This window comes from Drosophila santomea, chromosome 3L (assembly GCF_016746245.2).
Source record: "Drosophila santomea strain STO CAGO 1482 chromosome 3L, Prin_Dsan_1.1, whole genome shotgun sequence".
Lineage (NCBI taxonomy): Eukaryota > Metazoa > Arthropoda > Insecta > Diptera > Drosophilidae > Drosophila > Drosophila santomea.
Genome location: NC_053018.2, coordinates 4,222,933 through 4,238,707, shown reverse-complemented (window position 1 = coordinate 4,238,707; position 15,775 = coordinate 4,222,933). Strand labels below are relative to the sequence as shown.

The 15,775-nt window shown below is 40.9% G+C and overlaps 3 protein-coding genes and 1 long non-coding RNA gene across 7 annotated transcripts; 2 read left to right on the top strand and 2 right to left on the bottom strand.

The window, feature by feature from the left end:
• The first annotated feature begins 2,229 nt into the window (after window positions 1-2,229).
• On the top strand, window positions 2,230-3,687 carry LOC120448555. Its single transcript, XR_005616113.1, has 2 exons — window positions 2,230-3,152; window positions 3,215-3,687. It is a non-coding gene; the product is annotated as an uncharacterized LOC120448555 (long non-coding RNA).
• A 1,957-nt stretch (window positions 3,688-5,644) lies between these two features.
• LOC120448847 lies at window positions 5,645-6,345 on the top strand. 2 transcript variants are annotated; one of them, XM_039631051.2, is made up of 3 exons: window positions 5,645-5,897; window positions 5,966-6,036; window positions 6,086-6,345. In XM_039631051.2, exons 1-3 carry the CDS (start codon window positions 5,801-5,803, stop codon window positions 6,299-6,301), a joined length of 384 nt encoding a protein of 127 aa, XP_039486985.1. In that variant the 5' UTR covers window positions 5,645-5,800; the 3' UTR covers window positions 6,302-6,345. The 2 variants fall into 2 exon arrangements, with proteins under 2 accessions (XP_039486985.1, XP_039486986.1); XM_039631052.2 differs by having other exon boundaries at window positions 5,652-5,897; window positions 5,969-6,036.
• Window positions 6,346-9,492: 3,147 nt separating this feature from the next.
• LOC120448322 (lipase member H-A) lies at window positions 9,493-11,606 on the bottom strand. 2 transcript variants are annotated; one of them, XM_039630271.2, is made up of 4 exons: window positions 11,355-11,606; window positions 10,836-11,279; window positions 10,545-10,743; window positions 9,493-10,488 (listed from the first exon to the last, which is right to left on the bottom strand). In XM_039630271.2, the coding sequence occupies exons 1-4, from the start codon at window positions 11,599-11,601 to the stop codon at window positions 10,416-10,418; spliced, it is 963 nt and encodes a 320-aa protein (XP_039486205.1). In that variant the 5' UTR covers window positions 11,602-11,606; the 3' UTR covers window positions 9,493-10,415. The 2 variants fall into 2 exon arrangements, with proteins under 2 accessions (XP_039486205.1, XP_039486204.1); XM_039630270.2 differs by having other exon boundaries at window positions 9,495-10,488; window positions 10,815-11,279.
• A 107-nt stretch (window positions 11,607-11,713) lies between these two features.
• On the bottom strand, window positions 11,714-14,873 carry LOC120449782 (fibrinogen-like protein 1). Of its 2 annotated transcripts, none has more exons than XM_039632422.2 (5): window positions 14,391-14,873; window positions 13,661-13,791; window positions 13,015-13,226; window positions 12,721-12,904; window positions 11,714-12,652 (listed from the first exon to the last, which is right to left on the bottom strand). In XM_039632422.2, the coding sequence occupies exons 1-5, from the start codon at window positions 14,559-14,561 to the stop codon at window positions 11,884-11,886; spliced, it is 1,467 nt and encodes a 488-aa protein (XP_039488356.1). In that variant the 5' UTR covers window positions 14,562-14,873; the 3' UTR covers window positions 11,714-11,883. The 2 variants fall into 2 exon arrangements, with proteins under 2 accessions (XP_039488356.1, XP_039488357.1); XM_039632423.2 differs by having other exon boundaries at window positions 13,093-13,226; window positions 14,391-14,871.
• Between the last annotated feature and the right edge of the window lie 902 nt (window positions 14,874-15,775).

The following is a 15,775-nucleotide window of genomic DNA, read 5'->3' as shown; positions in this document are numbered from 1 at the left end:
CTGGCGTATAAGAGCTGCGATCGATTTTAATTGAATGAGCCGCCTGGGATTCGCCATTTTAGATTTGACCTGCGCTGGAGCTGGTAATGGGTGGAAATAGAAACCTCAGTTCAAAAAGGATCTCGAAAAAGGCTTAGGAGCTTAGAAAAGGAAGTCTTGAAGGCATTTGAAGTAAAGTAATACAGAATATATTAAATAAATAGATGGCAAATGAAAACAGGCAAACATAATTAGCAATGAATGTTATTATCATCTAATCAACTAGATCCTAAATTAAATTCGCAAAAATGAATAAAAAAAAGGATATAGTATTATAAAATCTGTGGTATTAAATGTGATTTTGATTGCACTTAATTCATTTTCTATAAAAAGCTTTAACTCAACAAAATGATTTTTAAGGGCCCCATGCTTACACTCGAATAAACGTAAAGTCCTTATACTTAATATAAGTCTTTAGCTCAAAGTATATAATTGGTAGCCTTTAAGGCGTAATAAATCACAAACATACAAAGCATAATCCCCGAATAGAACCTCCCAGCATTAAAACCGCTTTACTACGCCGTTCATTAGGTTTGACACATTTTAGATAGAGCCTAAACAAAATAAAAACTGTCCAGCTAACACGCGAATCTTGCACAGACCTCATGCAGTTTTGGATGGTAAAAAAAAAGCATAATTAAATAGAATTAAAACATAAATTAAGTCAGCTAATGTGCTTTTCTTTGAGGGAAATCAATAGAGCGACAATTAAAACGTATCTGTATCTACATATTCCAGGTGGAAAGCAGAAAAAGAAGAACGAGGACTGTCATTTCCCTGTGTAATTCCCTGAATCATAAAATTACCCCAACGCACGCCACCCATAAAAGCCATTTTCATTTCGCCCCATCCCCCAGGTTCCCTTTTTTCTTTTTTTTTGGCCATTAGGGAGCCACAAGTTTATGCTTTCCGCGCGGGGGGGGTAAAATGGTTGGGGGCAGGGGGGGTGGGACAAAAGTATCTGGAATAACACGCAAACGTGGTTTTCTAAGGGGGTTTTTAGAGGTGTGGCCTCTCCGGAAAGCGGCGCAGACTCAAAAGCCAGCCAATCGGCGGTCGACAAAATGAGCGAGAGACACCAGATACAAGATACAACGAGTGAGCGGGACGGGGCATGCGGTTAGAAAGAGAGAGAGCGAGCCACTTTTGCGTACACGGTGGCAGTAAGTGGAAAAAACAACAACACCAACACCACACGCAGGTGGAAAAACAAAAACAAAAACAAAAGTATCAACATTCGTAGTCAGATACGAATGTATCTACGTATGTATCTACACTCGCAGATACATTCGTCCATATTCGACGCCACCGATAATTGACTGTCGTATTCCCCGGCTTTCGCTATTGACTTCGTGCAAATTTGCCATTAATGCCACCGCAGACGTCTGCAGATACAAGCCGAGATACTCAGATACATTCGAATTTGTTTGTCTTCGCGCTTTTGTTTGCTCTCGAGCTGCTTGTCTTACGTTCGGCATCCGTGAGATATGCCAAAGACACATTTCCAAGCCCGTACTTGACTCCGTTCGCCGGTTGACAAATGCCAGCCAATTTATAACGCATTTGGCCTAGAATGAAGCGGTCGAGTGTGAAGATATGCACGCTCTGGGGATATAAATATGCATACTATGATTGACGGGCCTTAGAATATCTATGGCATTTTTTAAATAGCACATTAAGAAAAGGCTGAAAATAATAATAATTAACTTAGTAACTTACAAAATATCGCACTGCTAAAATTATTTAGCTGCTAACCACACAAGCTAATGACAAAAGTCACATGTAAGAAAGAATTTCACAAAAATACGCGTTTTTTGTCCGTTTTTTGCTATAACTGAGTCAAAATCAGACTTATAGTAAAAAGAAACACTGTTTTATGCACCTAACAACCTAAATTAACAACGCAAATCAACTTTTTAAAAAAATTAAAGAAAATTTTTTTTTCGAAATTTTGATTTTTTTGTAAGGGGTACCATCATCAGAATTTGCAAAATATTAAAAAAAAATTTTTTTCAAATTTCATGCCAAATTATTTTTTTTTTATTTTAAGGATAGATTTATAAACACAACGAGGTATAAATTTCCACATTTGGATGATTCTATCGATTTATATGGCCAAAAAACCCCTTTTTTATAAAAAACACTATTTCATTGTTCTATCAACTTACATTACATTTACATCTCTTTATAAGCTGATAAATGTCATATTTAAATTCTCCTTACTCACGTTTTCCCCAAAACTTCCCAAACAAAACCTGTAATGTATCAAATTTGGCGCTTTTATGTCGAGATTCGATCAGTTCACCATAAATATTCAAATTGGAGGCGCACATCCTTGCAGCGTAATTGATTTTCCCGCCAGCGATATCTCCGGGATTTATTGCAGCCCCTGTTTCGGCTCTTACCTCACACAAAGATCGATGTCGAAGGGTACTACCTGTTATAAGCCCAAAGATTCGAGGACTCTTAGCCCGAAATTCACTGCACTCGACCGAGCAGAACTTATCGGCCAGCTCGACATGATTAATTACCCAGCGAAGACCCTCGAGATCAGTTCGTTTGAATTGTGGCCAAAATATTGTCACGCTTCGGAATCGGTATGAAATGAAAAACACGATCTGAGAGCCTCCAAGGAAATGGTTCTCCGCTTGATTGATTCCACTTGGCGGCACTTGCCGATAAAAGAAGGACAAGTTCCCAAATGATTCCGATTTATTCGGGCCGTGTATTGTCAACCTGAAGTTGGTTGTTATTTCTGTCGAGTGCGAGGTACCCAGAGATTACGCGGCAATTTGTTTTGTCTGTGCATTTTCTGGGAAATATTTTCATAATTTCTTCGGCTTAACCTTATCGCTTGAATTTATTTGTTTGCATAATGAGAGGGTAATTGAAATCTCAGCCAGGGGAATTGGAATTGGAATTGGGACAGGGCCACCACGAATTCCATCTAACTGCGACTATCAAGATCAGAAACATTTTAGTTAATCCAAATAATCGGGGGCCACGAAATGTGCATTCTATGCAAATTCCGGCCAAGATGCAACTGCGAAATTTATGCGAATGCTAATCAAGTTAACACCAAGGCATAGTCGCTGTCGTCTGACAATTTTTAAGTGCGTATCTGTGTCGCTGCAGCGGCGGCAACAATTATTAATGATTTTGCTAAATGTTACAGAAAATAATGACAGCACTGTGCTGTGTGCTGCAGCTCCACAAATTACAAATGCACACAAAATGCCTTTTGGATTTCGGATTTTGTATTTTGTGATTCGGTTTTCGCCTCTTGCCTTTCAACACCTCGGTGCCCACATTTCGTTGCGTTGAATGAATGATTCGACATGTTCCAAGTGGGCGGCCCGCCTGAGGGCGTGTCACTTTCTGGTGAGGGCGAGGGGCGTGGCATGGGGGAGAGCGGCGAACAGCAGGCGGCTGATTCTTCCCGAGCTTCATGGGCACTTTTTTTTGACATTTAGCGCGTGCGCAAGCGCAGAAAGAAAGAGTCATGATCTAAGCATCTAACGATCTAATGCACAGCGAGAAAAAATAGCTTTATATTATCTTAATCCACAAATTATTCGTAGCTATTAAAGAAAACGCTCTAGTTGCGTGATTTCAATTTCCTTTGAAATAAACAAATCTACAATAAAACTCTTTTCTGTCATTTATGTAAAGTAGAGTTGGCTATCGATAGCTATCAACGTGCCCACTAAGGGATAGCATTACGATAGTTTTTAAGGAAGTAACATCACTAGCGTCGAGAAAAAATAGCGAGTGCAAGGCATACGAAGAGCAGAAAATTACCATAAGATCGTAAAAAGTTAGAGTCCAGTTGTCAAGTTGAAAGTAGTCGTCGAGGGATCAAGTCCGAGCATATAAGTTGGTGTGTCGGAGGGTCAAGTCGTCGAGTCGTTGAGTCTTCAAGTTGCAGCCATCGCCAGCAGAGCCGAGGAGGCGCCATCTCAGTTAATTGTCATCCCGCAAGCTTTTGTTACACATCCAGCATAATTCTATTAATAAACTGGCTTTAATGCCTTACATTTATATCCCAATAACCCCCCAGTACTATCTTAAAATTTCATCCTTTGCTGCTTAACGAAATTGTCATAGAGGTCTCGAAACATTTTTATTATTATTGATAGTAATTATGCCATTATTTGCCACAATGTAGAGTCCGCTTTCAGTTTCTGGGCAAATAAGATTTAAAGCGTTTGTTATTTACGACAGAAATCGTACTATTTTATCTGTTATTATACTACTTCGAATATGTTTATACAACTTTTAGTCACAAAGCTATACAGGCCCTTTATTTCAAACGACTGATGATAGATTGATTAGCATTTCGGCTAAGATTTTCTCCCAGTGCAGTGCTTCATTAAATTCCCGTTTCCCTGTACCACTTCAGGTGTTGGAAAGATGAGCCCCCAGTGCGGTACTCCTCCAACATCATTTCTATGATCGCGTTAATCACCTTTCAAGCCCACTCAAAGCGAAGTAAAAACGATATGGCACTTGAGAGTGGCTGGATGGTTTGGGGATCTCGATGGTATGGGGGCAACTTACAAACGATATTATTGCTTACTCAGCAGGTTTCGGGTCGCAACTATTTTCGGGGGGTACGTACTGCTAATGATGCGACTGCACAATTGAAATGAAATTAATTTTACGCAGCAATTAATTAAATCTCTGCTGTGGGCAGATGCAGAGAAAGCCAAGGCCTCCCACACCAAAAGCTTCATCATCTCCCCTAACTACAGCCAATAATAATAATTATTAATTGGGCTAACAAGTCTCTGGGTTTTTGATTTTTAGTTTTTGGATTGTGAAATCTCTCCGAGCATTTTGCCTTGGCCAAAACTCATAGACCATAAACAACTGATACACCATAAATGCGACGACGCACAAAACAATTGCACCGAAATAATATAAATTCGTGTGAAATTAAATCATAAAAGTAACAATAATCTGGCCAAACCCAGAAACCCACCAGCACACGTCAGACATCGCAGACATCGGCCAGACTTCAGACTTCAGGCATTATGCGATGATATTCGATATTCGGCACTGACACAGAAAGCAGGCGCAAACAGCAACAAATAACGAGCAGCCGAAAATTTCCATAGGCTTTTCTATCGATTTTTATGGCAAATCGGAAAAGTTTACCAATGCCGAGAACTTTTCTTCGAATGCGACATGCAAATTATGAAACTTGTTTGGTGAACCCAAATTCTGGCCAAATTTCCATATAAGGGCCTGCGTTTTCTATTTGTTTACTTCGTTTGTTGAAAAGTTCTTATAAACTGTCTGTCTTATCTATTTGTTTATTTGTCGTTTACGATGCTCTTTGTCAAACGATTTTCTGTCGATTTTTATGGCCAATTGGAAAAGTTTACCAGCCCCAGAGCAAAAGCCGAGAAGTTTTGATTAGCGCCAATTCGCCCTAAAATCATTTGGTTTTTATGGGGACTCCAAAATTTGATAAGAATGGATTTCTGGAGAAAAGCATTGAAATCTAAAATATTTTTAATATGTATATTCATTTGAAACATTGATAATAATGTAAGTAGAAAAATGTAGCAGTTGTCAATACTATAAATGCAAACATTTCATAATCTGAGTTACCTTTTAACACTTCCTTTTCCAACTTACCACTTGCTGATTTTATTATTTTAACTTGATTTCGTCTGAGGGGCCTGGTTTTTAGTGCCTACATTTTCACCAAATAGACAATCAGTCTTGAGTCTCCGATTAACGAAATTCCAAAATGAGTCCAAATTCACGGCGCTGCCTCATGCTGCTCATCATCGCATTATCCTTTCTAAGTCTGCGTGTAATCGACTGTTTCATAAGTCTAAAGGAGCGTAAGTTTTGGAGAACCAACAAAATTGTATTGCTATATTTTATGTTTATTATGTTCATTTGATTTAAGCAGCCGTTCTGGCCAATCACCGTCAGGCAATTCAGGAGATCCAAGACGACTTTGTGCATCTGGCAGATAATGTGAGCTAGGCCCCCAAAGTAATTTGATTGTTTCTTAATCCCCCGAAAGTGCTCCATAGAGAAACTGATGGTGGACGACTCCCAGGAGTATCTGCAGATCAGTTGCCATGTGGATGATCTGCCAGAGGGCTACGCAAGGAGACTGAAGCCCGTTGATTATGGCCGGAGTTTCTTTCTCAACCAGCGGATGCCGAGGCCTTTGAAGCGCCAGTGGAATTTCCGAGTGCCCACAAATGCCGTGAATGGACTCAGTCTGCTGACTTGATTGATTCGACTCCACTGGACTGATAAAGAAAATGTCAGAAATGAGCTTATCACTTTGACTTTTGGCGGGGGGAAAATGCTTGACCACCGGCGGATTTCAATTAATCCGGTGGTCAGCATAGAAGGAGCCGCTACCGAATGATCGGTAATGATCCCGGGGCCTTTGTCTTTAATGAGCTTATCCATCATCGCGGTCACAGCTCCCAGCGTCTTTAACTCATCTGTCACAGGGCTAATAGGTTTCATTAGTCATCTCCAATCGTTCGCTTTATCAGCTGCTTTTTTCTCTCATTTTTTGTGGTCATTTCTCAGAGTCTCTGAGCCGAAAACAAAAAAATGTATTTTCAGTTTTGGTTTTTGCCTCAGTTTGGCTTCCTTTTACCTTTGTGCCCTTCTCGATTCGTTTGGGCTTCGCGTGTCGACAGCAATTTTCACCTTAATTATTTCTGGTGGCAGGAGTCGTCGGGTGGCCGAGGATGTGTCCAGCACGCGCTAATGTTTAATATCCGCCAGGATAATGGAAAGGGCGGCCAGAGGGCAGCCAGAGGGTGGGAAGCGGAGGAGATTCGGTTGGGAACACCGAAGAAGACACCCAGTCCAAAACCAGACCAGACAGTTATGCAAATTTCCTACTTTATTTGTATATTAAAGGGAGAACGCAACCTCCGCCGCCATATTGATGAACCAAGGGAATACCTTATGACGTCTGGAAATTCGTGGAAAATTTTCATAAACTTTACTTACGCAAATGTAACGATACGCCAAGGTGTCAGTACAATAAATATAAACCATAAATATGTTAAAAAAAATATTCAAATTTTTACAATAGTTCAATAAATTGGCGCCACAAGGGCACATTGGAACTGATATATATGGCGAAAAAATAGCAATAAATCGGTATTTGAATATTCATAAAAGCAAATTCGTAAATACTATTAGATATTTAAATAATAAAATAGAAAAATGTACTCTAAGAACCTTGGAATATTATATTGAATTAGTAATATACATTTATTAGCTCATTGGTTTTTCAACATTTCTTTGATACGAACAGGGAAATACCCTTCGTTTAACTAAAGCCCATAGCAAACCAAATACTCCCCAAAAGTCAAAAAGTATCTAAGTATCTGTAAAACGGAAGCGAAGCGTGTGCTCGTAAATTATTGTGGCCACACACAGATACACCACACACTTACACACACCTACACCACAACCACCAGGATGTCAGCTCGATGTTCCTCTGTGTGTGTGTGTTTGTTTGCCCATTTGGGCCATCGTCCTTTCGTGTCCTGGCTGTCTAACGGTCTAACATTGTCCGTTCATTGTCTTGCCATGGCCTGTTTTTTTGAGAGCTGCAAAGCTGGAGAGTGGGAAAATGGGAAAGTGGGAAAATGGGGTCTGGGGTTTTCCTTTCTGTTTGCCATTCAATATTGGCGCCATTGTAGCCCCCCTCGCCGCGACTCCTTGCATATCCTGCCGCGCTTCCATTCCCCCTCCCTGACGGCCATAAAATGTTCAATTAGTTAATGAAAAATTTTCCAATTGGAAAACATTCGAGTTCAACTAACGACGTTGTGTGCAGGAGAGGCGCTGCAGAGGGACAAGGATATGGGGTCGGGGTAGGGGTCTTTCGCCTTTGTAGAATATGCCTTCAGGTTGGAAATTTATGCATGTGATTTATGCACAACAACGATTGCCAATTACAATATCATTTCTCTTCTTGTCTCCTCGGCTTTGTGTTTGCATATGTTCATTTTGTCTTGCCTTTTGCCTTTGGGTTCCTTTTTTTCCACCTTTTTTTACCTGTGTCTTTGGACGAATGTCCGTGTGTGGGGTGCCATTAAGAAATGTGTCAAAACATGTGAGGAATTATATAAGTTAAAGCACGACAGCGGGAGTTACACATTCCGGGCAGACAGTGTGAAAGGATAAGAAACTGGTTCATTAACAAATTCATTGTTATTTAAGCATGCAGTTGTATATCTCTTTAAACAACTTATTAAAGAACGTAGACGTTGGTCTTCTTCTGAAGCTTAAAAATTTCCAAATTTCTTACAGTTCTGATAGTTTTATACTAATGAAGCAAAGCATAACATTACCTTATCCCCCTAATAGCAGTTCCCGAGCTCATATTGCATATGAATTAGAGCGGAACATTGGTCATTGGCACGTACCCGCCGAAGAGCCCTCCTGGCCAAGAGCCCCTTAACCCCGCTTAACCCGCGACGACCCCCACCCACAAGGCACCCAACCATTCAGCCATCACCAGAATCAAAAGTCAACAACTCTCGCTTTGTTTTACTTTCCCAGCAAACAGAAATTAAAGCCAAAGAAAAAAGCAAAACGAGTGGCGGACAGGAAAAGCCAACGCGTGACACAAATTTCAGGGAAGGAAGGTGGTGGTGGCAGAACAAAAAAGCGGACTGCTGAGGAAATGGGAAAAATGCGTCAAGGGAAATGATGGAAATATTGAGAACGCATATGAGAAGAGCAAAAACCCAAATAAAAAAAAAAATAAAAAAATAGTCCAGACTTTGGCGCGCGGCACTCGGTAAACAAAGAAAAAAAAACGTTCAGCAAACATCAACGGAAAACAGAAACTCGCTGGTTGACCGAGCATCAATAGAGCGGCTAACTTGCTGGATTTTCACCATGGAAAAGCTGGGGAAAAACAAAGCAAAAGCTTGGCTCGAAGTGCGGGAGTTTCCTGTGCATAGAGGGGGTAATGAAGCCTGAAATCGATTTGTGGCATGATACAATGATCTATGCTCGACTTGAACGAAGGGTGATTCCCGACCACTGAACCACTTGATCCACCAGAGTCACCAGAACCACCAGAACCACCTGCAGCAACCACCTGTGCCACCCACCTTCAGCTTGTGTTTTCGGTGGATATCCGATCGACAGCCAGCTGTTGCCATCTCGAAATCCCCAAATTTACAGCATTCCAACTCCTTTTAGTGGCACTTGCCTCTTAGCCAGGAATTTACGATCGCTGCTTTTGTTTACGTATTCTCATTGGTATTCTTTTTATTGGCCTCACCTTCTATACACTTACCGCACGCATTTTCAACACTGTGAGAAATTGAGCAAGTTATGCTTTATAAATGTCTATACGGTTGTCAACTTTATTTTTCTGACATTAAACCATTTTTTGCAGTCAGAATTCCTCTAAAATATTGAAAGGTTTTCAAATAGTAATAAAAGTGCTAAAAGAAATTGAGAACATTAACGTAAAGATTGAAAAGGTTTAGGAATTTCTATCGGAAACGATGAATATATGTATATTCCAAGTGTAGTTGCCCGCTGGCAGCGCGAAGGAAACCAAAGTGGGGCCCAAACACCGCTGAACCACCGAATCCCCAAGCCACCGAACCACCGCACCACCGAGGCCGAGGTGTCAAGTGTTTAGCCTTATCTTCTGCGGTTGCTTCCTCTTGTTTGTAGGCCAACTCCTCTGCAGGTTAGGATCCCATCCAAGATGAAGGAGGAGGAGGAGGAGCGAGACCGCCGACGTGTCTGCCCCTCGAATTGCGTCAAAAATTATCGCCATTAAATGTAGATGAGCGTTTAGTTGTAAAGTTATTGGCCCATAAATAACCCCCGGGTCTGCAGTGATCCGCAGAATCCGAGTATCCGAAGAATCCGAAGAGGGGAACTGTTTCTTCTCTTCATTCATAAAATGGTTGTGATTTATGAGCCGTTGCGCTTGCGGAACTTTTGATTGCAGGTTCTAATAAGGATGATGGTCGCAGCTAATTGAAATTCATTTGCTGATTGAGCATAAAATAAGTGAAATAAAAAATGGGTAGCTATTGGAGGGGGAGTGAGGTTTTACAAGACTCAATTTATGTTTTAGAAAGGCTAAGCGTATCTTATGTCTCCTTAAAGCGCAATAAAGTTACAAGTGTAAAAACAAAACTTATAAAAGCAAGGTAGTTTGTTTAAAATTTAAAATTATTTCAAAGCAGTGGATTTTTTTTTAGAAATTTTGAAAATGTTTAAAGAATATGGGTCAATTCCATCATAGGTGGCTAATTGGCGCCATCTATTTCTAAGGCAATACATTTTTTCGGGCTATTACCGCCATCTATAGTTAAGTGTCAAAAGAAAACTCAGAAATGTGAGTTCCTGCCTTGGCCGTAGGGTGGCGCTCCATTAGTTTCCAAATAATAGTACAAGGTGGCGCTAGTAAGAAATTGAACAATACATTTTGGGTAATTGTATTAAAAATGCAAACTAACCTGCGGTTAACATGTTCGCCCATAAAAACAGTTTGATATTCATTTGCGTTTCCCGTACTAGCTTTTGATTTTTCCCTTAGGCAGTCCTCAACACGCCTACTTTTAATGGCCGCCAAGCTGCAGGAAATCGCTGGAAAATTCTCAGGCATTCCAACTGATTCGGCGAAAAACATGACAGCACGATTGTGACTGCAACTATCTAACAATTAAAGGTATACAAAATAATAAAAACAATAAGTAAAATAAGTAAATAAACAAAATCAAGCTTACAAGCTTCGTGGAGTAGCTTACTGGCTGCAACAACATCCACATTTTCGCATCCTGGTTGTGGAGCAAGTCCAAAATTTGGATAAAAGTCCACTGTTCCCCGAGGACGAATGTCCCCAAACAAAGGATAGTCCGTGTGAATCACATCCACGAATAGAGCGGCATTCGAGTGCAAACTGTCATCCGATCGGCTTGAAAAAAGGGGAAGAGCTGGATCCAAGCCCGTAACTCTGCCCAAAGATCCTTTGAAGTAACGCCCAATTCCTCCTGCGATGTGAGCTCCCAAGCTGTGTCCTATGACATGAACTCTTTCTAAGTTGACTCCATGGCGCTGAAGAAATTCTTCCAATAGTTTGGCTAGAATGCTAGACACTTTTTTCACAGCCAAGCGCGAGCTGGGATAATCTAGATTGGCCACAGGACCCCAGTCAGCCACCAAAACATTCTCATATCCCTGGGCAGTATAGGCTTCGCGTTTAATGGATTATCAAAGAAGTTAGATATCTATCGCTTGAAAGAACATTTTTCTCTATAAGTTCTCACCATTTCTCAGAGGCATGATAGAGCCATGTGTGCGAGATCCCAGATAACCGTGCACAATCAACTTGACAGACTCCACAGAGGCCAACTGATCCACATTCTCCAAGGCAACATCCCCTGAAGATTTCAGATAGTAGATGGTACTCTGATTGAGCAGGGAGTCCAGCAGAGCGGCTTGTAGTCCCAAAAATTGACAGAGAATCGGTACCAGACACAAGCTGGTCTTGGCCATGTCTAAAGTAATCCACATTACCCACGCGAATAACTAGAGACGCCAACGAAACCTTCCCTATTTATACCCAAAATATAGCATGCGTTCCACTAATCGACCGATTAGGGAAAATCTCCCAGAGATGACGTACTTTCAGGTGAGTACTCGTAAATTTACTGTATTATCTAGGCATTAAGTAATTTTCCATAAATATTACACACACACGCACAACGAGATTCAAAGCTAAAGCTAGGGTTAAAATGCAAGCAATCGATTGTGGGTTATCCCTGATTTCGGAGACGCAAGTAGGAAATGGATATCCTATCGTCTGGCATCATCTGATCCTTCGACCACGGGACGAATCAGCCAACGAACCCTTTTCAGCGAGTTCTGTCCTGAAAACGTATCCCACCACATCCCAGTTTCTCCAGCTTGGCCAATGTTCTGCGTGATGTATTCACCGAACAAGTTGCTCTTTGCGCAGTTATTGAACCATCCAGCGCCCTTGTGTCTCAGCGCGCAATTGCACTCGGGGCAGTTGTCGTTATCCTGATCCACAGTACTAAACTTAGCTCCGGCATGATAGGATAATGAATCTCCAGCTGAGGGAGTCAAATTGTCCTGGAACTTGCCCAGCAGAACGAGCGGATATAGTTCCTTTTCGCTGCCAATGGCAAACAACGAATATCCCGCATACGCCACGTTGCCCGAAAAGTCCTCCATCACAATTCTCAGTTCGTGCAGGGCCGATGAAGTGAGGGCATGCAGTTTGTTGAGACCAATGAAGAAGTCCCCGGCCAGATTTCCAAAGCCATCGCGATAATCCAGCCAGCCGCGTTCAAAGCTCACATCATCGGAGCTGCGGCTCAGAATAACAGTCCAATCCTCATCGCAGGACACGTAGAAGGATTCCGATTCGGGTGTGAGCTGGATTTTTAGAATTCCATGTTTGGCAAGGAAGGAATAGGCACAACTAGTTTGCAACTGCCGTGTAGCTGCTGGCCCATTTAATCCAGGTGGCCCATAGAATATTGAAGTCTGATCTCCTGGCGATTTGAATCCTTTTCCCTGGATCAAACGGCTTTGGCGCCTGAAAGATGGAGGGTTAAGATTAATTAAATTATGAATCAATAAAATTTATAGTATATTTATACTGACCTAATGACCCGTGAAAGATTGGCCACTTCAATCTGCACCGATCTGACACTGAGCGCAGTGGAAGTCAAGAGAGTGGCTAAGGCATCCAGGCGACTTGAGACGTTCAAGTTGGATTCGTTAGATGCACTAGTTCCCAAAATGGGATACTGTTGCTGCGAAACATCGCGCACATTGCGCGAGATATCTGCCGGAGGAGAATTGAGATTATCAAAATGTTGTATTTCAATGTGGAGCAAGCAACCAGAGAGACAAACACAAAACAACAGCACAACATCGACATTTCTATTATGTTACCCTTCATCTTCATGCGATTTCTTAGCTTGTGTTTTAGCTCCCTGATATTTCGCGGACCGAAAACCTGATCGGTTTCACCTTTGAGCTCATCTAGAGTGCTCCTCGAAAGTCGCTGGATGTGCTCAAAACTGTCCAGTCGCTGCAGAAAGTCCAATTGCTGCGCCTTCATCGATTCCATGCGGGCTGAACTGCTTTCCACTAGCTGATCCAATCTAAAAGAATGTTATATAAATAGTTAATAAATAGAAAACGATAACGAAACTATCACATCTTTCGAAATGACCCACTTAAACGATATTCCTTGGGCTGAAAAGATGATAAAGCTCTTAGATATATTTCTGTTTTTATTGTAGCGCTCTTTAATCAGCTAGGGTTTGCTATTGGCATTTCCGGATGCGTGGGAAAATCAACAGCGAATTTCTGCGAATCTTTAGCAATAAATTTGACCCAAAAACAACAATCACTTCATATAAGAACTACAATTATATTGGCAACGGATTGCGCATCATTAAAGATATAATTCGTCTGCCAAAAAAGTCGCTGTGTCACAAAAAAAATTCCCGAAGAGGTATTGATACGCGTTTTTTGCTCTACCGGTTTTACGGAAAAATTTCATATGATCTGTCTATGTCAAACCAGTTCTCACTTCTTATCGATGACTTCCAGGCGGTGGCGCTGGTCCTCGTCCAAGGTCACCAAGATGCCAATGCGATCGTGCAGATTGGTCATGAGCTCCTTGTAGTCGCATCTGGGAACACTTGTGGTGGTCGCAATACTCTGGATATTGGCATACAAATAAAAAGAAAGGAAGACGATACATTAAGCCAAACACGAGGCCAGCGCATTGAACTTGTTCTGGCCAAAAACGAAACCTGCTGGTTAAAAGTCAGCAGCCAGTCGCCAAGTTTAAAATTCACATTACAGTGGACGATCGAGAGAGCAAACATCACATTATGCTAAATAGGTTTTTGCATTTCAAACAAAGGGTTCATTTATTTTATTTTTCTTGTATTTCTTTTCAGCCACTTTTTAATGTTGCTTATGTCACTTGAAAACACTTGTTCAAAGCTTTTAGCTCATTTATTTTATATTTATCTCTTTTCGTTTCTGCTATGTTTTCGTTTTAGCATATGGTATTTATAGCGTTTGTTTCTTTTTATTATAGTCGGCATTTCAAATTAACCAATCGCGAGACTTTAATGAATCACTATGTCGTTTTTTATTTCTGACACTCAAATTGAATGTTCCTGGCATAACACACTATATATTTTAGTAACATTTTATATACCAAATATATCTTTTTGGGTTTACTATCTTATTATACAAGTAACGTTTATTCTGGCGATCGTCCGCTGTATTTTCACTGTACAACGCACTCGGAAGTTGTTGGGCATGCGCGACCGCGTCTGGTTGCCTCGGAGGTTACGAGGTGGGAGTGGTGGTGCCTGGGTGACTCCGGGAACTTCCACCACGGAACCAGTGGCAAAACCGCAGATCGCAGCCAGCACCACGGCAATGGCCATGGCCGCTAATTGGGGCCTCATCATGTCACTTTGTTTACGCGTCGCTCGAAACAAACAAATCGCTGGCAATCATTCGAGAACTTGACACCTATCCTTGATTCCACGCAAGATCCAATGAGAACCCGAGATCAATACGTCCGTTCCGGTTGAAATTTGCGAAGAAACTGAGCGTATTTCAAGACCCATTCGATGATCGCAGCTCTTGGAGAGGAGCTTTTCTCGTAGCAAAGCTTTTGTGAGATGCTTGAAGTGTATGTTTTTCGAGGGAGCGTCTTTGTTTATGCACACCTGTCTAGAAGACTGCGAAAAATCCCCCCGGCGTTTTGGAATTTTTTTTTTGGGCTGTCAATCAATTGGTTGTCTTCACGGCACGCTAATCATTCCAAAATAAATTTTAAAGGCTAAGAATTATAAATGGATAATTAAAGAAACGGGGGATGGAATCAACACTAAGAGCTACTAGTCTTGTGCTTAAACTATGGCTTTTAGTTCGTTTATCATTTAAATGCTAATTAGTTGGTAAAAGTATTTAAATTCAAGATTAAATGTGGCATCTTTATGGCAATGTGTTATTACTAAGAATAAGACTTTATTTAGTAGTGATTACTTCAAATACATTAAAAAGTTCTTTATAACACCACACATTACATACATTTTTTTTAGAAAAACGAATACTGTTAAAAAACAAAATATCAGCAACAAAGTGTACAATCACTAAGCAATTATTTAGATATTTTATTAAAGAAGCTATATTCAAAGATGTATTACTAAGGCTTAAAAGTGCTCAACTGCGTAAAGTGGTTAGGTAAACCCACATTTGAGGAGCTTCTTGCCTTAAGTCATCAATGCTAATTGCTAGATAATTTTATGCAACTGAAACGTATGCCCCGCTTACAAAATTCACTACTTAGTTTGCATGCCAATGATATGCAAAACTCATTCACTGGTCATTTGGCGAAGCCTGCCTCAACTTGGCATTTCCATTTAAGCTACTTATAGTGGTCGATATGAAAGGGCTAACCTTAGCAGGCGATGAGTAATCATGAGGTGGGGAATGCATGCCAAATGTGGTGGATTCCCCGATACGTTGACAATATATTTTTAGAACTTATATGCGTTTTTATTTATATGCATTTTGGCCTTAGCCGTCATCGGTTGGTTATAATGCAAGACTCACGAACAGAATAAATATGGATGCAAAAGCATTTTTCATGCGGCTTTACAACTTGCTCACGAGA

Coding starts and splice junctions, on each gene's coding strand:
- LOC120449782 (XM_039632422.2), bottom strand. CDS start 14,561: ATGATGAGGCCCCAATTAGCGGCCATGGCCATTGCCGTGGTGCTGGCT. Junction 13,792..14,390: donor GCATGCCCAACAACTTCCGA/GTGCGTTGTACA, acceptor GCCAATATCCAG/AGTATTGCGACCACCACAAG. Junction 13,227..13,660: donor CTGGAAGTCATCGATAAGAA/GTGAGAACTGGT, acceptor ACATTCTTTTAG/ATTGGATCAGCTAGTGGAAA.
- LOC120448322 (XM_039630270.2), bottom strand. CDS start 11,601: ATGTGGATTACTTTAGACATGGCCAAGACCAGCTTGTGTCTGGTACCG. Junction 11,280..11,354: donor TATCATGCCTCTGAGAAATG/GTGAGAACTTAT, acceptor TTAAACGCGAAG/CCTATACTGCCCAGGGATAT. Junction 10,489..10,544: donor GGCGAACATGTTAACCGCAG/GTTAGTTTGCAT, acceptor ATTTCTTACTAG/CGCCACCTTGTACTATTATT.
- LOC120448847 (XM_039631051.2), top strand. CDS start 5,801: ATGAGTCCAAATTCACGGCGCTGCCTCATGCTGCTCATCATCGCATTA. Junction 5,898..5,965: donor TTTCATAAGTCTAAAGGAGC/GTAAGTTTTGGA, acceptor ATTTGATTTAAG/CAGCCGTTCTGGCCAATCAC. Junction 6,037..6,085: donor TTGTGCATCTGGCAGATAAT/GTGAGCTAGGCC, acceptor ATCCCCCGAAAG/TGCTCCATAGAGAAACTGAT.